This window comes from Moschus berezovskii, chromosome 24 (assembly GCF_049115385.1).
Source record: "Moschus berezovskii isolate FMDL1 chromosome 24, NW_MosBer_1.0, whole genome shotgun sequence".
Classification (NCBI taxonomy): Eukaryota; Metazoa; Chordata; class Mammalia; order Artiodactyla; family Moschidae; genus Moschus; species Moschus berezovskii.
The window spans coordinates 8,157,149-8,183,599 of record NC_142483.1 but is presented as its reverse complement, the minus strand read 5'-3'; the positions used below and the strand labels follow the sequence as shown (position 1 = coordinate 8,183,599).

Sequence of the window (26,451 nt, the reverse complement as noted above, 5' to 3'; positions counted from 1 at the left end):
TTTGGACTATTAAGAATTCAGTAAATTTTTTATTTTATTCCAGAGTCCATTATGGAAGAGCTTTGCAACTTCATGTTGTGCTTACTCTGAACAAGGATATGTTTAATGATGACTTTGGTTTTGCTTACATGTAGCTCAAGTAGTTAGCTACATTCAAAGATGAAATTAGTGATGATTGGAGTGGAATATAAGAGAAGGTGCACCGATTGAAAATAAGTTAGCTCTGCATAGTTGTCAAAGTGCCGCAGGCTTCCATGCAGTCTGGAAATGTATCTTAACACTCTGAGGGAGCGGTAATGACTAGTTGAGAAAACTGTATTGGGCACCATGTGTTTAACTAACAGTGTAGGCACTCAGTTCTAAGGAATTCCTTCATGATGGAAAGAATTATTGAGGAAGGCTCACTTGGAGGTTTACCACACATATGCTGATTATGCCATAAAGATACAGATATATTTACATAATTCTAGTGAACATGTTTTTGGTTCTTTTGCTGCTTTGAAGAATTAATTTTCTCCCTGTCTCTTTTCAGTTCTTCTCGGTGTCCAAATGGGGATTATTGTTCCAATAGACGGTTTCAGAGGAAACAGCATGCAGATGTGGAAGTCATCCTTACGGAAAAGAAAGGCTGGGGCTTGAGAGCTGCTAAAGACCTTCCTTCGTAAGTTAGGTTTTAATCACCTTTCATTTCATTTGTGTTGTTGAAGTTGATTAGATACCTTTTAGGAAAATAATTTGCCCTATTACACTGAAGTTTAATAATGATTATTGTGCAGAATGATGCTTGATAGCTAGTTTTTTTTTTTTTTTTTTTTTTTAGGAAATTAAATAGAAGTCTCTTCCCTATATATATGAGAGAGCAGTTTGTCCCTTGTGATGTTTGAAATAGGCAAGTCCTTCTTTGTCTGATAGTCACGTTACCTTTAATTCCAAGAAATTACAAGTGTTTGTGTAGACCCCCAAAATCCCCATGAAATTCTGTAAAAAGGAGTTAGGACAGAATCTATAACAGTGAATCTATATAAAATTGAGTTGGGATAAGAGTGGTGGAGAGTGTCTAAGGATATTAGAATAGAGAATTAAAGCATACTTGATAAAACAGTAAACATTTTGAATGAATAAATGTTGCCTTTTGTCTAACTCATGTTACTTTTATATGTAATGCAATAAAAGATCAGTTTATTTTCTACCATATTCAGTATTTCCTTTAGCCACTCATTTTTTTTACATAGTATATTTAAGTATTCTTACGAAAGTTGACTGTCTTTTTCTTTAAACTTAACTATATATAGATTACATGTGTTTATGATAGAAGAACTTTAAAAAATACATCAAAGGAATAAAGGAAGAAAATAAAACAGTTGCTGGCTTGTGGTGACTAAAGCACAGCTATTCTTTCAGAATCCTAAGCGTATGACCACACTTGAATGGGAATTGGAATGGGGTGAGGGGTTTTAATCTTTTTATTGTGAGGATTCCAAACAACCAGGTACTTGAGTTTTCTGACAGGAATCCTCATGTATCTTTTGAAAGGTCTTAATTGATATTCATATCACTCTTATCTTTTTGAGAACCAATCAGAAAAACATGTTTCATTTTTTAAAAAAAAGTAAACGGTAAAAACGTCATATTTCCCTTTTCTGCAAAATATTATCACAATATCTTAGTTCATAACCATTTTTAAATTGTTTCTTTGAAACATATCTCACAGATTCATCTAAGTATATTCCATATCCAAATTCAGTGGGTCCTTTATAATATTTTAAATAAATAATAGACAAGCTTCCCTTGTCTATTATTAGACACCACACTCAGTATTTTCCAAGTCAGTCCAGTGCGTTTCTAAAATCACTAACTCTGATGTAGATGCAGATTTTATTCTACTGAAGCTAACCAGGTTTTCCTTTTGGAGAATCTTTTTTTAAAATGTATTTATTTTTTAAAGAAACTCCAGTTTGGACATAAACTTCTGTTACGGGGTAGTAATGGATACTATTGTCTTTTGACAAAGTCTGCACTAACATAGCTTCAACTTACGTATAAATTCTTATTATATGCAACAGAGACTATTCGTTGGCTCAGAAATCTGTTTCTTTTATGAAGAAGAAAGTAGGCGAGGAGAAAGTGCGTTCACATAGCAGGTTAAAATTTCCTAACACTCTTGAGCTTTCCTCAGCTACTCGCAAAGAACCCTGCTTTGGTAAAATATACTAGGACTTAATGTTTCCATGTTTCTGACACCTTCACTTATGTAACTTCCATATGCTGATGGTAATACCAGTTTTATAAACTTTTGATTCCAAGCTATTTAGATGTTCACTTTTAGAGTATTCCCTCTTAACAAGGACATACTGTCAAATGTGCACAGTGTTAAGTAGGTATTTGGAACAAAATACTAATTAGTGTTAAAATATGACAGACTCCGCCAAAAAACCAAGCAAATCCCTACCAAACCCTCCAGTTTTAGGTTGTAGGAATGGAAGGCAATGCTGTCCAGGTTGAACTAATATTGTTGTTGTGTGTTTAGTTGCTCGGTCATGTTCGATTTTTTTGTGACCCTTTGGACCGTGGCGCGCCAGGCTCCTCCATCCATGAGATTTTTCAGGCGTGGACAGAGGAGCATAGCAGGCTAGAGTCCAAAGGCTTGCAAAGAGCCTGATACAACTGAGCAGCTGAGCATCAGCAGATGTTGGGCAGGTATCACCTTTGTCTGCTAAGTCATTTCAGTCGTGTGTGACTCTGTGTGACCCCATAGACGGAAGCCCACCAGGCTCCCCCGTCCCTGGGATTCTCCAGGCAAGAACACTGGAGTGGGTTGCCATTTCCTTCTCCATCACCTTTGTCTAGTTACAGAAATTTCTATCACCCCAAAAGGAAACCACTTAACCCAATCAGCAGAATCTCCCTGTTGCTCCCTCTTCCCAACCTTTGGCAACCTCTGAATCTGCCATTTCTGTGGCTTTAACTATTCTAAATATTGGCTTCCGGCTTCTTAAAGAAAGTTTTAAGCATAGCATTTTTTTTAGCATGGCCCCCCCTCCAAAAAAAGAAATATACTGATTTTTATCAGTATATCATAACAAATACAAATGATTTACATTTTTACATTTAAAATTTCTCTTGGGTATTCATTGTAGTTCAGTCACTTAGTCGTGTCTGACTCTTTGTGACCCCATGGACTATAGCCCACCAGGCTTCTTTGTCATGGGATTTCCCAGGCAAGAATACTGGAATGTGTTGCCATTTCCTACTACAGGGGATCTTCCTGGACCAGGGATGGAACCCATGTCTCCTGCATTAGCAGGTGGATTCTTTACCACTGAGCCACCAGGGAATGCCAGTGATTAATGTTAGGGCATGTTCGTTTATTTTTTTGCTGTGTGTCTTGGGGGAATCTTAGTTGCCTGACCAGGGAGTGAATCCCAGGCTATAGCAGTGAAAGACCAAGTCCTACACACTGGCCCAGGGAATTCCCAGGGCATATTTATTTTGCAAGAATTGGAGAAAACTTCCAGGTAGGTTCTTTCTTGTCAGAACTTGGGAGTAAAGCATAGAGAAGTATTTGTTTACATGGAGGTAATACTTGAAATCATTGGTGAGAATGAGCTTTTATAAAGGGAGAGAGAAGAGACTGAGAATTAATATCTTCAATAGAGAAGAAACAGATAAATAACTAGTAAAGAACAATCAAGGGTAGAAGCTAACTGAAAGAAGCCAAGAAAAGAGCTTAATCGTGATTATTGATAAATGTTAGAGAAAACTAACAGACTTCTTTTTCTTTTTTTGGCCAGGAACACCTTTGTCCTGGAATATTGTGGAGAGGTACTTGATCATAAAGAGTTTAAAGCCCGGGTAAAGGAGTATGCACGAAACAAAAACATCCACTACTATTTCATGGCCCTGAAGAATGATGAGGTAAGTGTCGTGAATGTGTTTGCTTTGAAGCAGATCTGGAAATTGTTGAGTTTGAAAGGGATCATTGATATGGACTGATCTCTGAAATATAATAAGTTGCAAAAATAAGGAGCTGAACAATGTATATAGTTTTTTTTTTTTATTTGTTTAAAAAAAGGATGAGGGAGAAGTATTTACATGTATATGTACATGTAAACATGCATGTTTCATACTACAATTCTTAAAAATCATTGATGTCTCCTAAAGAGCTTTTGTTTATGTGGATTATATTTATCAATGTAGTAAAAGCTGAGAAGTTGAAAAATTTTTTTATTAAGCCATTTAAAAGTGACAATAAGTCTATAATGTATTGACACAAATATGCTTTTATGAAAATTGTTTTCCAGAAAAGTTGTTTTTTAGTAAGGAGCACCATTTACAATTTCTTTAATGACTGACTTAATAAATTTAGCTAGATTCTCATGTCTGCCTCTGTTCAGTCTGGAAATGCAAGTTGTAGGGACTTATCCCTGGATCTGCTGATTCTCACTGTTAGAGTGGACCCAGCAAGAGTTTTAACAAGCTCTCCAGTGGATTCAGATACATACCCAAACTTGAGAGCTACATACTGTGGTATTTCATACATGCATTTTAAAATGAAGTTTTATACACGTGAAGTAAGATTGCAGTATACTAGGCATGTAAGAAATAGCTAAAAGAAAATGAGACATTGATCAATATGGAGATAATTTGACCCAGAGGTGAAATGTTGATAGCAGATCTCTTCAGAATTAAGAAGCTGGATATTTGACACTGTGATGTGTAAAGTTATATGAGAGAATTCTCTATAAAGGAAGAGGAGGTTAAGGGTCTTAAATTTGCCAGATACTTTTCTTTTGCAAAATGCACATATATTTAAGGTCTCATTTTTAACTCTTAAATTATCCTTTTCCCTAGATAATAGATGCCACTCAGAAAGGAAATTGCTCCCGGTTCATGAATCACAGCTGTGAACCAAATTGTGAGACTCAAAAAGTAAGTTGAGGTAGATTTAAGAGTTTGAAATATTTGTTCACGACTGCTGTTCTGACTATTAATTTTTAGATCTGTATCAAAGATACCCTTGGATATTATTTTGAATCATTTTTTCTTACTCTGTTCTTAAAATTTATTTTGAAATAAGCTTAGATTTATAGAATAATAAATAGTGAGGACTGAGTTCCTGTATGCTATCCTGCATTAGTTTCCCTAACTGTCTCCTGAATGTAACCATAGTACAGTTACCCAATCCAGGAAATACTATTAACCATTAACTAGTTTAAAGACCTTGCTTAAATTTTGCCATCTGTCATTTTTCTGGTCTGGGATCCCATCCAGAAGCTCCAATTGCATTTAATTGTCACATCTCTTTGCCTATAAGTTTTATATATTGTTAAGGTGCCAAAATGAAAAACTTAAATTTTAATTTTGATGAAGTCAAATGTGTAGTATTCAGATTTTATATCAGTTATATGTCAGTCTTATCCAGGTGCCAGATTTGGTGGTTTTAATATTTGTAAGGCACTGAATGGCTGCAGATGAGAAAGATAGTATGTGGTGTACATGTAGGTATACTTCTCACCCTCAACAAGGCCAGACTTTAGGTCTTGGTTATCTTTAGGTCCCTGTGCCTGGCACATAGTTGACAAACTTGATAAATCCATTTACTGAATTTGATAAAACATTTTGAGATAATTAATGATCTCCATACTCTCTGATTTGTGTTTTCAGCTTAGGAAACACACACACACGCACACACGCATGTGTGTATGTATATGTGTATATATATTCACACACATACGCATTAGAATGTTGTGGTTCTGTTTTAGGTTAAGAAAGCTATGGATCCACTCCCTAGAAAAATATATCAGTAATTTCCTCTCATATTGAAATAGTGGTTTTGACTCTTGGATATTTTTTGCTGTTTGATCTCTGTACTAATAGATGCAGCTCTCCTAAGAGCTGAAACATATAATGAATAGGAGAACCCAGTGTGGAATTATTTAATTAAGTTCTGGTTCTAGTTTTGACTGCAGCTGGTGGCCACATGTCTAGCCGTGAGACTCTAGTTTTATTGTGTCCCTTCACCTCTTTAAGCCTGGGTTTTTCATCCGTAACATGTTCAAATGGTCTGGACAGGAGCTCTCCAGTCAACGTACATCTTAGATATTTTGGAATTACAAGGTCCAATTCTGGTATATTTACCCCCATTTTAATTGTTGAGTTTTATGCTCTTTTCTGATGCTTCATTTTCTGTACACTCAGCATTATAACCACTGCTTCACGCAGTTAAACTTTTGGCATTATTGTTTTCCTATTTCCAGGCCCCATCTTATCTTAGAAGATAGTTACTTTTTACATAGTATAAAGTAATACAAATTTGTCTGGTGATACCAAACATTCCCTATATGCCTGTTTTTAGTACAAGTGAATCCTTACTGTATGGAAATATGTTTTAAAATAAGTTAAAATAGCAGTTACTTTTATTAGAGATAAATTATAGATGATACTCAACTGTTAGCTCATTAAATAAGATTGATACTTTTTTTTTTAATTCCTCCATTTGCTATTTGGAAAAGCATTTATTGTCCAAAGAGACACATACATAATTAAGGCAGATAATGATGATCTTAAAAACAAAGATTAACCAGTCACTAATTTATTTTCTTTTAAAAACAACACCTTAGTGGACTGTGAACGGACAACTGAGAGTTGGGTTTTTTACCACCAAACTGGTTCCTTCAGGCTCAGAATTAACATTTGACTATCAGTTCCAAAGATATGGGTAAGTATTGACTCTGTTCTGTTTTGCTGCTTCTGATGGGGAAATACTGTTTAGATGTAGAAGTCTAAAACTTAGATGTGAATTACTAAGAAGTTATATGTACCTTTAGTTCTTATCTATAGTGTTCTCTTTTAGTATTTTCCTTTCGCATGTCACATCAGGCCATTAAGGGATATTGTACAGGAACTGCATATTCCTCTGAACCTCATTTATATAATTTCGTTTCTAATGTAATTTTAACACTTTTTATTATAGAAATGTCAACAGGGCGTGGATGTGTATAGAGAGAACAATATAATAAATCCCTGTGTAGCCATAATTCATCTGTCAATTATCAGCTCATGACTAATCTTGTCTCATCTATATCATATCATACTCTGAAAAAATGTTTTTGTTACCTAGTTCTGTCTACCAAAACCTGATGCAATAGCACTGAATACCCCTTGCATTTATATTGTGGTTTTATAAAACCCCACTAAAAGAAAGGTGTCAGGTTTGTGACAGGTATTGAACAAGATGACTCTGGATTATCTCCTCATGCCAGAAAACCAGCTATAAAAGATTATGAGGGTCATGTCCAAAGGATTCAGGACTAGCTTGAATAGAATCTCACTTACTGAAAATGGGAGAATTTTTATTTAGACTTAAGCATCAATAAGAATAATAACTACCAGTGGTTTGAAACACACTATATAAAATCCATGAGTTTAACGATTCTTTAAAACTGCATTAGTCATAATTGAAAGGAACCAATTTGTGATTTTGAAAATTAATTTATGGTTTTTTAAATTGAAATATAGTTGATGTGCAATAGTACAAAAGTTAACATGTATACATGTGTTAAATCACTTCAGTCACGTCTGACTCTTTGCTACCCTATGGACTGTAGCCCACCAGGCTTCTCTGTCTGTGGGATTCTCCAGGCAAGAAGACTGGAGTGGATTGCCATGTCCTCCGCCAGGGTATCTTCCCAACCCAGGGATCAAACCCTCATCTCCTGCGTTGGCAGGTGGAGTCTTTACCACTGAGCCACCAGGAAGCCCTTGTAGCCTATTTATTTTATGCATAATAGTTAGTACCTCTTAATCCCCTATTCATCTTTTGCCCCTTCCCCTTTATCTCCCCTTACTAGTAACCACTGATTTAAAAAATAGGGGAAAAAGTCAAGCATTTATCCTTCCTTTCTAATTCTATTTCAGATTCAAGCAGTTGGTGAGAGGAATTCTTTATAGAGATATTTTAGCTAATAAATGAGGTAGTGATGGTATCACCATTTTACAACACCTAATGAACTAATCGATTTAGGCGATAGTCAGATATGCTGAGATTGACCAAGTTCCATGTAGGTCTCCTTTTTTTTTTTTCTCTTGTATTTGTACTGTCCCCTTTGAAAGAAGGGAAACTGGAAATTAGACGTTTGTGATTCCCGGCTGTATTTATCAAATATTTTTGTGCCTCTGATTATTACTGTTAAATACTAAAATCTATCAGTTTGCTTTTGGAATAGCCCTTCGCGTTTTCCTTGGGTAGCTCGTTGCCAAGTAAATAGTTGGCAGAGGTGATTTATACCCAGGGCTGTAAACTTAGGCCTGTTCTTTCTTCCACTTTTCCTTGACTCCATGGTTACATATATTTATTACTATATGTATTAGTAGTGTCTCATCCTTATGTAATGATAACTTTTAATATCCACATGTTTCCTAAGTGTCCTTTACTAATTATGCATTTTATTATCTATATATATATTCATAATAATACATTTTGTTCTGTGTGCCAGTTAAATAGTCACGTATAAGTAATAGGTACTGATCTATTTAACTTATTTTGTTCTTAGCCCAAATAGATACATGATTTCTTATTTTCATACATTAGTAGGAGCTCTCATAAATGGAGAAATTACTTATTAACTTCTTGGCTAGTTTTGTCTAGCTAATAAAAGAAGATTGGGAAAAAATGAATTTTTTTAAGAGCAATTTTCAGGCATTTCCATTAGCTAGTATCAGATTTGTTGGTATCTCTTGAAATAACTGGTTTTTTTCTTTGGTTGGATCGACTTCTCTCTTGTATGTAATTGCTATACTACTATCAACATTTTCTATGGTTTACCTTCACATACCAGACATCTTTCATATGTTCCTTGCACAGGAAAGAAGCACAGAAGTGTTTCTGTGGGTCAGCTAATTGCCGGGGTTACCTGGGAGGAGAAAACAGAGTCAGCATCAGAGCAGCAGGAGGGAAAATGAAGAAAGAACGATCTCGTAAGAAGGATTCAGTAAGTGTTCCATTCTTCTTTCAGCTTTCACCATACACATTTCAAGAAGGAAGGTAGCTTTCCTTATTGAACTTAGAAAAGTTAAACTACAGCCAGAGAAAGTCAGGGTTAGATGAGGTAATTTTGGAAAAGTACAGTTGCTATTTTTATAGAGATTACACTTGAATACTAAGAACTGTTGAAGTCATCCTGAAAACACATGGGCTAATGGTTTTTAAAAGCCTGTAAAATTTGTAATCTTACATATAAGTAACTTGTTAATCTGTCATGTTAATCTGCTCACATAAGTCTGATCTACATTCCTAATCTTTTAATACTAGTTTTCTCATTTGTTTGCAAGTGTTCTTAAAATCTCTAATCCCCTTTGGGAGCATAAGGTGAGTTTTAAGAAGTAACAGATGACTCAGGAGTGAGAAAGGGATAGTCTCAGATAGTCTTTTTATTTAAGCCATTTCACCAGTGGTTGATAGCCTTTTTTCTACCTCAGTTCACACCTGAGACACTACTGGAGGTGAGTGGTATCTTGCTACTGAAGGGACTCTTAACTGGGACAAGAATTTTGTGTTGTTTTTCAAACCTCCCCTGTCTTTTTCTGAGGATCCCTTTGTGAGAGCAGTGTTTCTTCACCTCAGAACCACCTGCAGGGTCCGTCCTAAAGATGCACATTTTGGGACCTAACCCTAGACCTGCGAATCTTCAGGGAGGGCTGGGTGAAGGAGCCAGGGAGCCTCAAGTGTCAGCCAGCAAATCTATCTGTGATTCTTTCAGCTAGCTCATTCCTATGCTTTTCAGAAACTCATACTACTAAGAATCATAGATGATAGCCATCTTACTATTTAGATGAGCAGACAACATACATAAGACAGGGAAGGGATAATAGTTAAAAGGTGATTTCAGTAAGTCAGAATTAATTGGAGAGAATGAATTGAAAATCTTAATTCTATAAGAAGATTTAGATAGCAGGAAGTATTGGAAAGGGCCATTTAAAAATTCCTCCCAAAAGCGTCATTTAAAAAACGTAAAAAAGGACAGTTTATAAGAAACATCTATGCTTGTACCACCCAGGATGAACAACTGCTGTTTATTATATTTTTTATTTTTTTTAACAACTGCTGTTTAGAGTATTGTCATTCAGCTCTGTTTCAGAGAGCATACGTGTTGTAACTGTGTGTCAAGCACTCTTCTGATCACCTGACACATTAACTCATTTGATTCTCATGAAAGGCTCTTTTAAGTTAGGAACAAAGATTTTTTCCCTCTTACAGATGAGAACACTAAGGCACAGAGAGGTTACAAGGTCATTCGGTAGGCAATAGAAAAGAGCTTGAAAGTGAAAGTGAAGTCTCTCAGTCGTGTCCGACTCTTTGCAACCTCATAGACTGTAGCCTACCAGGCTCCCTCTGTCCATGGGATTTTCCAGGCAATAGTACTGGAGTGGATTCCATACTGAGTTCCTTTGTGTAGTTTTAGAAATGATATATATGTATTTCTGTGATTTGTTTTTACTCTTTAAAATTTGATCCATGTTGAGATATATACACGCACATTTAACTGTTGTAAAGTTTTTCCTCATATAATTGTTCATTTACATATATTTGTACTCATGAATCCTTGTGTTTTCAATTTTTTACTCCTCATGTCACAATTAAAGTCTTTGCACATGTCTCTTCTGTATGTTTCTTTAAAGTGTATCCATGGAAGTGGGGTCACTGGGTTATAGCCTTTTAGCTTCTGGACTTTACTGTTACCAGGAAATTTTTCTTAAAACTTCACTGATTACTTTTATTATTAAGGCTTATTTTGTAGAATTGATAGTTTACCAGAACAATCACAAAACAGTCATTAAACATGTTTGCCTAAGCTAAAGTCTACATAAAGGCTTTCATTTGGCTATTTTGTGTTTCTAAAACTTTACTGTCTTGTTGGTGGGGAGTGTTCTTACAATGTGATGGTCTCTTGGGTGGTATTATGCTGTCATCATAGTGATAGCAGATGACTTTATGCCTTCCTGATAAGATTCAGGAACAACTCCAAGAGACCGAGGTGTAGGTATTCCTGGTTTTTTGCTTGCTTGTTTTTATTCTTATAGTAGTGTGTGCATATCAGTGTTTTGTATTACTGTAGACTAAATTAGATGTAACATGAATCTAGTCATTTGGTGGGTTGAAGTCATGGGTTGCTCCAGATGTGAATTTGAAGCTATTCTTGAACAGAAATGTTTTGGATGAAACTTTACCCTGATAGAGGAATGACCCAGAATGAATCTGAATCCTAAAAAGGTCATCTGTCCTTGACTCTCATGAAGAGCTTCACTCTGCTTTTGGTTGGTTTGTCTCTTACTGAAATTCTGGATGAATGCCCTATTCGATTCTGAATTCTGGTCAGGTACAGTTGAACAGAATCACAAAAATAGCACCTCTTGAAATTTCCAAATGTTAGGGCATTCCCTGGCAGTCCAGTGGTAGGACTCAGCGCTTTCACTGTCATAGCCCTGGGTTCTATCCCTGGTTGGGGAACTAAGATCCTACAAACCACATGGTACAGCCATCACCCCCTCCTTGCCCCCAAAAAGGAGAAAGAGAAATTCCCAAGTGTTTTTGGAATTCTTTTGGGTAGGGGATACCAAGGAGAGGGAAAAAGAGGAGCAGTTTCAAATATAGTTTTGTCTATTTTAACTGTTAACCAAGGATATGTTAATGGCACTGTAGTCTGTACCTGTCCCCCCCATATTAGCACTTGATTGGTGAACAGTTCTTATTCCTTGTTTTTATGATTGCCGTTATATACATATAGTTTATCTGCTTAACAAAACTGTAAGCTTTTCCAGAACAAATGATTGCCTTCTTTGGGTGTGTCATAAACTGCTGCTGCTAAGTCGCTTCAGTCGTGCCTGACTCTGTGCGACTCCATAGACGGCAGCCCACCAGTATCCCCTGTCCCTGGGATTCTCCAGGCAAGAACACTGGAGTGGGTTGCCATTTCCTTCTCCAGTGCATGAAAGGGAAAAGTGAAAGTGAAGTCGCTCAGTTGTGTCTGACTCTTAGCGACCCCATGGACTGCAGCCTACCAGGTTCCTCCATCCATGGGAGTTTCCAGGCAAGAGTACTGGAGTGGGGTGCCATTGCCTTCTCCGGTGTCATAAACTAGTACTACTCAATTAAATACTTAGTTGATGGAAGTATAATAAATACCTGTTATTATCTGATGTTATTTGTGATTTGTAGTTTGTAAAGTATAAACAGAAAATATTCTGAAACTTACCTTAATCTCTTTTGAGTTTGTGAAACAAATGAGCAATAGCTAATTTACACAATAAAGAGCATAATAAAAAGCCATGTATTTCCACAGACACTTCAGTATTCCAGATAGCCAGGAAACATGAAAAGATGTTCAATCTCATTAGTAATCAGAGGAGTACAAATTAAAACTACTCTCAGTTGTTTTTTGGGTACTCACCAGATTGGTAGAAAGTAATCCTGATGATACACAGGAACAACAGATCTCATAAACTAGTGTTGGAGGTGTAAATGGATTTAGTCAGTTTTGAAACACTTTGGTATTGTTACTGAAGGTGAATGTGCGTATACTGTATGAGCCAGCAGTTGCACTTCTAGGTCTATAACCAGAGAGAGATTCGTTTAGAATGCACATCAGGAGCCACAGCAGTGCTACTTATATTAGAAAAAGTAAAACAACTCAAACTCTCATTAGCATTAGTATGACTAAATTAAAATGTAGTCATGTGATGAAAAAACTAGTCATGAAAATAATATGGCTACATGCAACAGCATTGACTCTTAAAATGTAAAGTTGATTGCAAAAGGATCATGGCACAAAAATTTTGTCCAGTGTGATTTCGTTTCCAAAAAGTTAAAAATAGACAAAATTATAATATTTAGTGATTTATATTTATGAAGAAAACCTATTTTAAAAATCAGTGAACTATTTCCTGAAAAGTTAGGAGACATTAGAGTGGAGAAGAGAAGGTTTTATAACAAGGAAGCGGCTCGCACAGCCCTTCAGGAACACTGGTAGTGTTCTCCCCATCACCCCACCCAGCCCTTTTACCTGAGTGTTGGTTGCTGTGGATGTTGCCCCACTGCTTGTTTACCTATTTAGTTGCTAATTGTTTATATCTTAGGTTGGTGCAAAAGTAATTGCGGTTTCTTCTGCTGTTATTGGTATACATTCTTAAGTGTGGTTATGTTATACATCATTTTTATGAGCGTTTCTCACTTTTTTTTTTTTTTTTTTTTTTGCTGATGACTTATTGCTTGCTCTTTATTTTAGACTATGGAAATGATTTTAGACAAAAAGCAGATTCAAGCAATTTTTTTTTTAATCCAAGTTCAAAATGGGTCATAAAGCAGCAGAGACAACTTACAATATCAGCAACGCATTTGGCCCAGGAACTGCTAATGAACAGTGCAGTAGTGGTTCAAGAAGTTTTGCAAAGGAGACGAGAGCCCTGAAGATGAGCAGCATAGTGACCGGTCATTGGAAGTTGACAGTGATCAGTTGAGAGTAGTCATTGAAGCTGATTCTCTTACAACTACACGAGAAGTTGCTGAAGAACTCAGTGTTGAACATTCTGTAGCCATTTGGCATTTGAAGCAAATTGGAAAGGTGAAAAAGCTCAATAAGTGGATGCCTCGTGAGCTGACCCTAGATCAACAAAATTGTCGTTTTGAAATGTCATCTTCGCTTATTGTACACAACAACGAACAGTTCCTCTGTCGGATTGTGATGCACAACGAAAAGTGAATTTTCTACAACAACTGGCAAATACCGATTTCAGCGGCTGAACTGAGAAGAAGCTCCAAAGCACTTCCCAAAGCCAAAACTTGTACCAAAAAAAGATCGTGGTCATGGTTTGGTGGTCTGCTGCTGATCTGATCCACTACAGCTTTCTGAATCCCAGCAAAACTATTGTATCTGAGAAGTATGCTCAGCAAATCAATGAGTTGCCCTGAAAACTGCAATGCCTGCAGCCGGCATTGGTCAACAGAAAGGACTCAATTCTTCTCCATGACAATGCCTGACTGCCCGTTGCACAACCAACACTTCAAAAGTTGAATGAACTGGCCTATGGAATTTTGCCTTATCTGCCATATTCACCTGACCTCTTGTCAACCAGCTACCACTCCTTCAAGCATCTTGGCAACTTTTTGCAGGGAAAGTGGTTCCACAACCAGCATAAGGCAGAAAATGCTTTCCAAGAGTTTGTCGAATCCTTAAGCATGGACTTTTTTGCTATAGGGATAAACAAACTTATTTCTCGTTGGCAAAGATGTGTTGATTGTAATGGTTCCTATTTTCATTAATTAAGATGAATTTGAGCCTAGTTATAATTTAAAATTCGTGATACAAAACCACAATTATGTTTGCACCAACCTAGTACTTTTCTATGTATATTTTATCAGAATGTATTAAAAATGGTGCCTGGGCCCATTAAAGATAGTTCATATCCCAAAATACTAAAGTATTAATAAAGAATAAGAACTTACAAATATTGATAAATTGTGTTGCATTTGGCTGCACTTGATTCCTTTCATTGTGGTATATTCCAGTATGTGAACATGCCAGTTTATCCAGACTGGCCATGGGCATTTGGGTTGTTGGCAGTGTTTTGCTCTTATGAATGGCTTTTCAGTGAACATTTTTCTGATTCTCTGATGCATAAGTGCAGAAGTTTCTTTTGGGTTTAGTCATAGGTGTGCAACTGCTAGGCATAGAGGATACAAATATTTCATTTTTCAAGCTAATGCTTTATTTTTTTCTGACCTACTTTTCACCTGATAATTTTTTTTTTCCTCCCATAAAGGCAGATTTTTTTGTTTTGCTTTCTTGCAGTGTCTTCAGCACCTAAAACTGTACTTGACATATAAGTGCTTGATAAGTATTTGATGAGTGAATGAAACTTTTCAAATTGATCATACCAGTTTGTTTTCATTATTAGTGTATAAAAGTTCATTTTTTAAATTTAAAGTTCATTTTGATCCACATCTTTGCCTAGATTCGATATTATCAGACTTCTTACAGTGAGTATAACATGGTTTCTTACTGTGGTCTTAATTTTGTTTTCCTTATTACTGGTGAGGTTGAGCATCTTTTCAGATTGATTATTAGATTAGTTGCAGTTTTGTTGTTGTTCTTGTTCTTGTTTTATAACCAGATTTTTTCCCTTGCTGTGGCAGGTGGATGGGGAGCTAGAAGCTTTGATGGAGAATGGCGAGGGTCTCTCAGATAAAAACCAGGTGCTTAGCTTATCCCGGCTAATGGTTAGAATTGAAACTTTGGAACAGAAACTTACCTGTCTCAAGCTCATACAGGTGAACACTTTGATATTACTTTATTTCTGAATGTGAGGTGGGACATTTAAGCTACAATCCAGAATGATGAAAAGGAATAATTCTACTAAGAGTTAATTTTTAGAATGGTTTTGCAAGTTCTATATGACATTGAAAACTTGTACTCTGAAAAACTCTTAAGAGTTCAGCATCATTTACTCTATTAGTAGATATTGTTTTCTCTCTAGTCAAAGAACATGGTGAGATTTTTGTGTGTGTGTGTGTGTGTGTGTGTGTGTGTGTAATAGTTCTTAATAGAGGTCTCCCCTCCTCACTTGATTATTAGCATGCCAAGGCCATTTTTACCACATGATCTCAAAGCAAGGAATTTTAACAGGAATATATTTATTCCTGTTTATTAAATATTGCACAAGAAGTTGGATCATAAAAATTTTTTTTAAGTTTATTTTAATAGTTTTAGCTTTTCCAGTAAAGATGGTGAATGTAGTTTTTTTCTTAATCCTTCAAAATTGAACTTTAGTCAAGTCCAGGTTAAAATTTTAGGTATCAAAAGAGATTATAATCTTACTCTAAAGCATGTATTAATTGCACAATTCTAATTGAGTTAATCAAAACAGAATTTCTAGGTTTCTTTTTGAATATAAATGAACTTTTCAGTCCTCTCTATGGGCCCTTTTTAATGGTGTCTTTGGTATTATTTGTCTCCTTCCTCCAACCCCCAATACCCTGCATCCTGCTTCCCTTCCCCCATGGAAGAACACACACTCACAGTCTTGTCTGAAGTCCTTTCTGGAACGTCACGGGCTGTCTTTGTTGTGGATCTGGATGGCAGAACTAGGTGATGGCCGGGAAAGTAACCAGAAGCTTCAGGAAGAGGTCAGTTCACATTCAACCTGCTTGTTTCTTAACTAAATTTATTACTTAGGTTGAGGGCACTATGATAATACCAGTGATAGTGAATTTGTTGTTGTTTAGTTCCTAAGCCGTGTCTGACTCTTTGAGGCCCTATGAACTGTAGCCCTCCAGGCTCCTCTTGTCCATGGCATTTCCCAGGCAAGAAGTTGGGAGTGGGTTGCGATTTCCTTCTCCAGGGGATCTTCCCGACTCTGGGATCGAACCCACCCGTGTCTCCTACAGTACAGGTGAATTGTTTACCACTGAGCCACCTGGGAAGCCAGATGGATGATGAATTTAGCTCTGTAATTATCACCCACATTAAATGACTGAATAAATTTTATCATCTCAGTATCATTTCTGTAACTGTAACTTTACACACACCTTCCTTGATGTGAGTTTGCCCAGTGGTTTTCCTAAGGTATCTTTTAAAGTTTAGTACAGCATAGTTGGGAACTGCAAGAGCAAGATACAGTAATATCACTGTTACATGAAAGAGCCAGTGGGTTGCTAAAACCATAGTTTTTAAAAGTTAGGAAGCTATATGGAAGTTGAATTCTGAGGTTCTAAAAAGTTAGTAAAGAGCTGAATTTTGATTACAAGAGGAAGAACATTTTGAGGAGTAATTAAGTGTTTTTAAAGATCTAAATAAATGTTCATTGATAGCATCATTAGTAGACTTGTTATATTTATACCTTTCCACACAATATTTTCTAACTTGGCTTAAATGTAGTTCTTTTTAATCATAAGTTCTAATATAATCCCAAAGTCATTTAATAATATACTTTTAAAAACAGAGATATGAGAGTGGTGACTTGAGTGATTGCCTTGCCTCTATCCTTCTCGCAAGAGATTCAGCAATAAATAGGATTTGGGGAAGCCTTGGGGTTTCTATAAAACTACAGCGGGGAAATACTTTCGAAAGAATTCTTGAATTTCAGAGAGTGGGGTTGGATGATGATCTTGGAATGAAGAGAGAATTTCTTTGCTATACAGCGGTTTGTCAAAGACTAAGGAAGTTAAGTAATATCTGTGTTTTTGTGTGTATATAAGACATTTAAATGTATATTTTTTTGTTGCATAGTCTCCAAGCATTTATCACAGTTACTTGGGAAATTTTTTAGAAAATCATACCTAAGATGAGGTCTAGTAGTGTTGATATTTTTTAAAAAAATCTATTTGGGTTTGAGAACTACTGGTGGAGAATATTAATCAAATTAGTCCTAATAATATGTGAACAGTCACCTGCTCCACATTATATTTTTGCTGGTCAGTCTTATTAAAACACTTCTTCAGGACTTCGCTGGCAGTTCAGTGGTTAAGACTTTGAGCTTCCACTGCAGGGGGCACAGGTTTGATCCCTGGTTGGAGAACTAAGTTCTTATATGCCTTATGCTGCAGCCCAAAAATATTAAAAAATAAAACCTTTCTTTCCATACTAGAAGAAAGTAATATTATGACATTTAAATCGGTCTGTGATTATAAGACTTAGATCTTGATTTAATAAGACAGTAAAAACCACTGTTTCTACAGAGTTGATCTGAGCCTCATGAAAAGTCAACTGTACAAAGTGATTTTTTTTTATTGTGTTTAATTAGATTATAAAGACTCTGGAACATTTACCTATTCCTACTAAAAATATGTTGGAGGAAAGCAAAGTACTTCCTATTATTCAACGTTGGTCTCAAACCAAGACTGCTATCCCTCAGCTGAGTGAAGGAGATGGGTATTCTAGTGAAAATACATCACGTGCTCACACACCACTCAACACACCTGATCCTTCCACGAAGCTGAGCACAGAAGCTGACACAGACACACCCAAGAAGCTCATGTTTCGCAGACTTAAAATTATAAGTGAAAATAGCATGGACAGTGCGATCTCTGATGCTACCAGCGAGCTCGAAGGCAAGGATGGCAAGGAGGACCTTGACCAGTTAGAGAGCGGCCCCATAGACGAGGAGGAGGAGCTGCAGCCACAGCAGCTGCTCACACAGCAGCTGCCCCAGCCTAAAGTGGACAGTGACATTGCAGTGGAGGCCAGCAAGCTCCCCACGGCTGAACCGGACGCTGACCCTGACATAGAGCCTAAAGAGAGCAGTGGCACAAAGCTTGACGAACCTATCGCTGAGGAAACGCCATCCCAAGACGAAGAGGAGGGCGTATCCGATGTGGAGAGTGAGAGGAGTCAGGAGCCGCCGGACAAAACAGTAGATATAAGTGGTTTGGCCACCAAGCTCCTGGACAGCTGGAAAGACCTAAAGGTAAGAGAACATTCCTGTTCGTTTTAATCTGAAGTACCCAGGTTTAGAGTTCCATAAACTTTCACTTGAATTACCTACTTCTCTAACTGTATGTACTTTTGAAAAATGGAATGCTATCTCTCTGTCAGCCAATTATAAGCGTTTCTATAAATAATGTCTTTTAAACTTTGACCAGAGATATCAGTCAAATACACAGATATACCAATACACAGATATCCCCTTTTTCCTTGCTTGCAAAAGTATATCACAGTAGTAAACTCATTCAAGTGGTCTTCACATTAAAAACAAAAATCCTTTGAGTAACAAATGTGAGTCTACACTTGAAGAATCTATGTGAAAAAAAAAATGAATGTTGAAAATAGTTGAAAATTAATTTCTTGGATTAACTAGAAATTAGTTAAAATTAATTGGAAAGCCAGGGTACTCTAGCAAGTTCTCATCAAAAATGACTGAACATAAATTATCTGTTCCAGTAAAACAACTTTATATGGAGCTAATTCATATCAGTTTTATTATTGTTTCTGAACTAGGCCTAGTTTTAAAAGCCTGTTTCTTTGGCCAAAAGGAAAAAACAGAGTTCTGGAACCGTTCCATCTAACACGTGTATAATCGTTTGTTCAAGTGTGTAGCGTGATGTGCAGGGTTTTCTTTGCAGAGAACCCAGTCTGGGTCTCGGATAAAACACAGACGTGAATAACAGGATGAGCCTAGGAGAGATGTGGCAAATTCTGATTGTGAGTGATTTGGATCTGGGACCCAGGTCTCGTGGACTCTGGGAATAGGTTACTACCTTGCCACTTTTTCTGTTCCTCCTTTCTTCTGCCAGAGGTGAACAACCAGATAAACCAGGAATACAGATTTGTAGCCAAATGGACACCTGATCCTCTCAGTTCCCAATTTTATGACTACAAAACTCACTCGTTACATCCTACCATTGGGCCTGTAGGGAACTGTCCTTAACACTGAGCAGAAGGAGTAGTTGGTTGGTTGTGCACTGTGCTTATTTTTGCATTTGTAATTTACAGTGTTGAGACCCTTCTGTAAGTATGGTGTAGTTTCAGCTCTCATTTACCTATTTGAGCTCTTACTCATGCTACTCTCTTTGATCACTTAGAGTTCAGCATAAACTCAGCCTTCTTAAGCCTTATGAAATCTGACCTTTTATAAATACAAAAGGAAAGATTTCAAAGGTAATCTGTTTATGATACTGCATGTGAACACAGGGACTGGAATTGCAGTTAATTGAAAGAATTCCTGGGACAGTCGTATGTGTGAACCTTTGTTTAAAAGGCCTGCTTTGTTGAGGGCAAAGGAGTCCCTGGAAGAAGTCCCTCCTGTGTTTGGAGACTACTATTAGAGCCTGTATTAAGACTGACTCAGTAAGGGAGGTGGAAATGGAGACAGGCACACAGGTGAAGATAGAAAAGCCCTGACAGACATAGCTTTGTGAGAGTGGAGTTGTAGACCTAGTAGTTCACTTTTGCCTGAGGAGGCTCTGATTGACATAATTAAAAAAAAAAAAGACATAATCATCTTAATTTCTTAAAAACCTGTCTCTTCTTAAAATCTAGAATAGGTGTTTTGTTTCTTTATATGGTAGTTTTTTTATTATAATCATAATGATACAAATTATTCTCTGGGGTATCTTTAACTGAGATATGACTGGTACTTTAAACTCATACTCCAGACATAAATTTTTTTGAGTCCTACCAAATTATTTCTTCCCCTGCTTGTTGTCCTCCCATCTGAAAGATCAGTATGGTTACACAGTACTATCTGGATTGATCCTCTTGACTTGAGATTCAAAATTTTACTTATATCTAAAGCATATCCTTCTTCACCTTCATACTTTGGATTTATCCCAGTTCTTAGCATCAAGGAAGTCATTAAATCTTCCTTCTTCAAACTTTGTAATTTGCTCTGGAATCATTACCCATCTAGAATTGCAATACTGAGAAATGTTCTTGCTTGACTGAACTGTGATGTTGTGTTATGCATTGGTACTGGAGTCCTTAATTCATCTCTCATTCTGATTAACGTTTACCATGGTTCTAATTTCAAAACTGATTATAGTTGTCCTTAAAATATATATACTTTAGCTCGGGACCCATAATTTCAACATGTTTTAGAGAAACACCTTGCCTTGATGTGATTTGTATATATCCATCCTATTCCCGGCATTGAGAGAGTTAACTACTTCTGTCTGACTTCCACCTATGTGTTCAAGTAAACATTGGCAGAAAAGAAAATGTTATTCAACCAACCTTTTTTAAACACCTGTTGCCAAGCACGTGTTAGTTGCTGGTGTTAATTCCAAGATTACACTAAAAAGCCTTCCTCTAAGACTGGTTATGTTAGCCACTCCAGGCTTCCTTGACCTTCCTGGGCCACTGTAACATTGCTGGACGTGTGTTCCACTTGGCCTGTCTGCGTCCTGGATGGAGTGAAGAACTCAAAGAGGTTGCCTCAGGTTTCTTAGCCCTTGCTTTAGCTGTGAAGGCAGACAGTAGGGACCCCCAGGGAATGAAAGAGGGTGGGAGGGAAGGGAGTGGAGCTTCGGGAATGACTCTTTGTCCTCGCAGGCCTGATGATGACCCCCCTTGTAACCTGAACCTTTCCATCCAGCTTCTCAGGGCAGCACGGAGCTTGTTAACATCACCAGCTGACCATGTGTCTCCTTTTCTCAACTCCATTTCCAACTTCGTGCTGAAGAAACACAAGAACCTAGCGTGCATTCTGTGAAGAAACAGGAAGATGGTTGGGAAGTTGGATGATGCATGAAAAATAAAATAGGTGAAAAGAGGACAGAGGTGGTTAACTCACTGGCGCCGGCGTTATTTTGGTGCGTCCATTGCCGACAATGGATGTCGTTCTGAGAAAATCCCGACTCCTGGCGAGAAAGGATTAAGTGAGCTACTTTTTCTATACCTCTATACACAGGACCACTGCCTTGGTTCCACAAGGCTTACACATTTTTGACTCCTAAAGTAGACCTCAACAAAAACCATCACTTAGCACATTGCTACACATGAGCATGTATTCATTTTCACATGCAGATCAACTGGGCGACATTTTCAGCAGGGGCATGTGCATATATATCTTTTGTAAAAGGAATTGTACATCACCCCTCCTGCTGAAAATACACCCTACACTTCACAGGGCAAAACGGCTGGTTATAAGTGATGATTAATTATAATTTGACTGGAAAATCTTCATTCATTTGGATCATGAGAAGAAGAGGTAAGGTTCCTGTGCATTTGGCAGTTGCAGTTAAACAGCCGAGAGACTGTGATGGCTAGTGATTCTTCCAGAGCCTCTTTTATGAACACTTAGGTCACAGGATGTGTGTCTCTTTATGGTGAAGTTTGAGTAGTTAGTTACCTCTGGATTAGATGATTAGATGATTTTGTATATTTGATAAGGTGGACTTTGCTTGAGGACCATTCTTATTACCTTCTTTATCTCAAGACATTATCTTTATTTGTTTATCTTTTAAGTTTTGGTTTTCTGGCCAAGAGGCATGTGGGATCTTAGCTCCCCACCCAGGGATCAAGCCCACACTCTCTGCATTGGAAGGCGAAGTCTTAACCCCTGGACTGCCAGGGGAGTCCCTCAAAACATCTTTAATTAAACATTGTTTTCCTAGAAAGTTAAGCATTGAACTCTCTAGAGAAGTTTTAAATAATATAGTTACCCAACTGAAAAGTTTTGAGCTTGGGGGAATTCCCTGGCAGTCCAGTGATTAGAACTCCGTACTTTGACTACTGAGGGTCCTGGTTTGGTCCCCAGTCGAGGAACTAAGATTCCACTGGCCTTGCAGCCCAAAAAAAAGGTTTTGTCACTGTTTGTAATATTATACGTGAAATCTACTCTGCAAGATTTCAAAATGAAATGATATGCCCTGAATTTCTATAAATTTCAAAATCCTTAGTAAAGATTATTCTGTATCCATAAGGATCAATATTAGTTATCCTTTTCATTAAAATTCAGAATTGCCCCCAAAAAGCACTATTTTGGATACCACTGTGTTGAATTTTTGTAATAAATATCTGACTTGATAAAAGACAAGCATGGTTTAAAACTTATTAGTAGTCTGGGTTTTTTATTATCAGATAATTTATCTAAATTATGGGTTGGCCCAATCTGCCACACTGCTTTTTTTGTAAATAAGTTTTATGGAGAGCAAAGCCAAATTCATTTATTTACATACTGTCTGTGGCTGCTTTTGCACTGCACTGGTAGAGTTAAGTAGTTAGTTGCACCAGACTGGATGGCCAACAAAGCCTAAAATATTTACTGTGTTGTTCTTCACAGAAAAAGTTTGCCAACACCTAATCTAAATGATACAGAATCTGGCTGCTCTAAACATTCCAATTTTGAATGAAGTCATTTTGACAGTTTATTCTTTTATGTGAGCTCTTAATTCTATTTCCCTAAAGACATAATGATCATGTTTCCATAGCCCGTGAAGTTACTTTTTTAAAAAAAGCCTTGCCTCTGTTTAGGATAAGTTACTTTGAGTGATTTGGATGTAGGACTTACCTTAAGAAGATTATATACGTTATAGAATCTCTGGGCTAGAAGAAACCTGTAATGAATGTTGTTTTTTCCCCAGGACCATGATCAAGTTAGTCGGAAACTTAAGAAGTTTTTCGAGTACAGATAAGTTGGTATAATCCAGTTTTATATATAACCATAATGAGACTATATAAATTTTCCTTCTTAATGTTCTTTTAATTCTGATGTAATTTCAGATTTATAGGAAAACTGAAGGAATACTATTCTTTATGTATTCTTCATGTAATACACATTCCAGTGACAAATGTAGCTAAAAACAGTAAAACATTCCTCTAAACCTTTCATTCAGATTCCCCAATGTTAGCATTTTACTAAATTTACCTCCTTATTTTCTCTTTTTTTTTTTTTTTTAACTTTTAAAGAGTAAGTTCACAGATCTGATGCCCACTGTGCCTGGATATTTTTAAGTGTTTATTTTCCAAATACAAGGATATTCTTCTGTATAACTTCAGTGTGCTTACCAAAATTAGCAAATTGCAGTCACGCAATACTATTAATCTTTCTCAAAGGCCTCTTTCAGATTTTGCCAGCTGTGCACATACTGTTCTCTATAGAAAAAAAAGAAAAGAAAATTTGTGATTCAGGATGTAACCTGAGATCAAGTGTTACGTTGAGTTTTATCTCTTTAGTATCCTTTAATCTGAAATAGTTCCTCAATGTTTGTCTTTTATAAATTTCACATTTTTGAATATTCATAAGTTTTTCTAGAATACCCCTCAATTTGGTTTTGTCTGGAGTTGTGCTTGGTTCATGTGTCTCATGACTGGCCTTGTCAACTTGACATCACTCGGTTAAGGTGGTGTCTCCAACGTAAAGTCACTATTTTCCCCTGTATAAAAAAAGCGTCATATAGGAGCACCTATAGAAATTACAAATACTTTGTTTTTTGTGAAATTTCTCCACCCACTGATTTGGCCTGAACCTCGTGCAACTACGATTTTTAACAAATGGTGATTTTCTAATCCAGCCTTCCTTTTTCTGTATTTCTATACACTGGTAGCAGATTTACCAGGTTTCTAGAATTGCTTGCTTAGATGCCTGTTTGTCCTCAAGGACCATGCGATCTTCACGGGCAGAGACTGTGCTTTAATTCTTTGATAAGAGTTCTTTTCGCATGGTGTCTTTGTAGTAATAGTTGTAATAATGTTCCACTTAAGAACAGTGAATGGTACTCTGTGCCCCTCCAGTCTGCTGCATTCAGTCTGCAGAGTGATCATTTTGGAGATACACCTGCGTTCATGTCAAAGTTGTCCTGAAAACTTTGAAATGGTTCCTCACTACCTTGTTAGAGTTGAGTCCGTTTTTCTTAACAGAGCTTGCATACCGTGGCATCATCTGGTCCTTCTTTGTTTACACATTCGCACCTCAGGTGTTTCTGGTCTGCCAGTGGGACAGTGCTACTAATGTCACGCGCACACACACACTCATTCTCTGACTCACTTCTGAGAAGACTTATTTAGATGGCTCTTCTCACTTCAGTTTCATCCTTTCCCCTGAAAGTCATTCCTTTTCCTCGAAGATAGAGTATTCTGCCTTTTCTTTATGCTCTCATAGAGTATTCTGCTCTTTCCAGTCACAGCAGATAACATTTCATAATTGTACATTGTGCAGAGGCAGAGACTGGGTCTGTCATGGTCGCTCAAGTCTCCCCAAAGCACTGAGAGAGTGTAATATGTAGTTTGGCACTTCATGAATACTTGAATGGTGAAGGTCCTTCTTTTTCCATGGTACCACACTGCTTCTTGAATCCATAGTGTGTATATTTTATTTGAATAACTGGAAAATGGAAAGAAACATGCCTATGAGGTTGTAATTTAACTTTAAGCGACATAGTTAAAAATTCAGGTCTTCTGATTTAAATCCTATATTCTTTCCACTCCTTTTTCTGATCCAAAAATAGTGATTGCTATAGCCTTCCTAGACAACCCATGTTGTGTACCTTTACTGAATACTTTTCAGATTTCCTTCAATCTGTTTCTGTTTTAGTAGCTGATAATTACCAAACTGAAAGTGTTAGTCATTCAGTTGTGTCCAACTCCTTGCAACACCATGGACTGTAGCCAACCAGGCTCCTCTGTCCACAGAATTCTTCAGGCAGGAATACTGGAGTGGGTAGCCATTCCTTTCTCAGAGGATCTTCCTGACTCAGGGATTGAACCCGAGTCTCCTGCATTGCAGGCAGATTCTTTACCATCTGAGCCACCAGGGAAGCCATTCTCAAATCATAGAAATGACTGTTTTAGTGTTTTGTTCAAGAATCTTTTTTCCCTTAATGCTGCAGAGATCAACCTATGATCCATGATTGAATTTGAAGGGATTTTTCTTCCCTTTCCCTTTTCTTTTTCTCTCCCCTTTTCTCCCTCCCTTTAAAAATGTGAAAAGCCATTCTTAGCTGGGGTTGAAGGGATACTTAAAGAACCAGGTTGCAGGTCAGACTTTGGGGTGAAGTCAGTAAAAGTAATATTGAAGAAGTTGGAAAAGAAGTACACAAGGATACTAGTATATGAGAAGCATTTTCAGAGAAAGTAACGAAAAGATTCTCGTGTCCTCTTGGGTAAGTGTGTTGCATCATGTTATCAGATAATTATTTGGAAAAAGTATAACAGAAACATCACCAGTTGACTCATCTTTTGGGGGGAAGAGTTGTTGAAGTTTTCTCTCAACATAATGATTTCGGAATTACAAATAAATGTTAGTGAACTGGTGAATTTGCAATACAGAATGTCTGGATGAAGAGGATAGATAGCATTATGAAATATGTGGCTTTTTGTGTCTGAGTGCTCTTACCCAGCATAGTGTTTTCAGACTTCATCCACTTTAGCATGTTCAGTTCAGTTCAGTCGCTCAGTCGTGTCCGACTCTTTGCGACCCCATGAATCACAGCACGCCAGGCCTCCCTGTCCATCACCAACTCCTGGAGTTCACTCAGACTCATGTCCATCGAGTTGGTGATGCCTTCCAGCCATCTCATTCTCTGTCGTCCCCGTCTCTTCCCACCCCCAGTCCCTCCCAGCATCAGACTCTTCTCCAATGAGTCTCAGTAGTTAATTCCATTTTATGGCTGAATAATACTCCATTGTATGGATGCAGTTTTCTACTTATCTTAATATGAGCCAGAATGAGATTCGGGTGGAGAAGGCAGTGATAAACCCAGATGCAGACTTGCTAAGTCATAATATTTTTGTTGCCTATTTGATTTGTTGTTCAGTCGCTCAGTCGTGTCCGGCTCTTTGGGACCCCACGGACTGCAGCATGCCGAACTTCCCTGTCCTTCACTATCTCCTAGAGTTTACTCAAACTCATGTCCATTGAGTTGATCATGCTATCCAACTGTCTCAACTTCTGTCGTTCCCTTCTGCCTTCAATCTTGTCCAACTTCATTTGATGTTCTTTGCCTTTTTAATCAGAAGTATTTTA

The 26,451-nt window shown here is 37.2% G+C and overlaps 1 protein-coding gene across 7 annotated transcripts in view; it reads left to right on the top strand.

The window, feature by feature from the left end:
* The window catches only part of SETD2 (SET domain containing 2, histone lysine methyltransferase), a 76,896-nt gene that overhangs the window by 30,412 nt on the left and 20,033 nt on the right, over nt 1–26,451 (top strand). For 2 of the 7 annotated variants that reach the window (XM_055413676.2, XM_055413674.2), the window contains exons 5-12: nt 533–661; nt 3,792–3,915; nt 4,852–4,929; nt 6,621–6,718; nt 8,864–8,990; nt 15,188–15,322; nt 16,058–16,177; nt 17,794–18,456. In XM_055413676.2, the coding sequence (XP_055269651.2) occupies nt 533–661; nt 3,792–3,915; nt 4,852–4,929; nt 6,621–6,718; nt 8,864–8,990; nt 15,188–15,322; nt 16,058–16,177; nt 17,794–18,456 (1,474 nt within the window). Of the gene's footprint in view, nt 1–532; nt 662–3,791; nt 3,916–4,851; nt 4,930–6,620; nt 6,719–8,863; nt 8,991–15,187; nt 15,323–16,057; nt 16,178–17,793; nt 18,457–21,081; nt 21,365–23,071; nt 23,127–26,451 lie in introns of those variants that run through there. The other 5 variants (XR_008684134.2, XR_008684133.2, XM_055413677.2 and 2 more) reach the window with 5 other exon arrangements.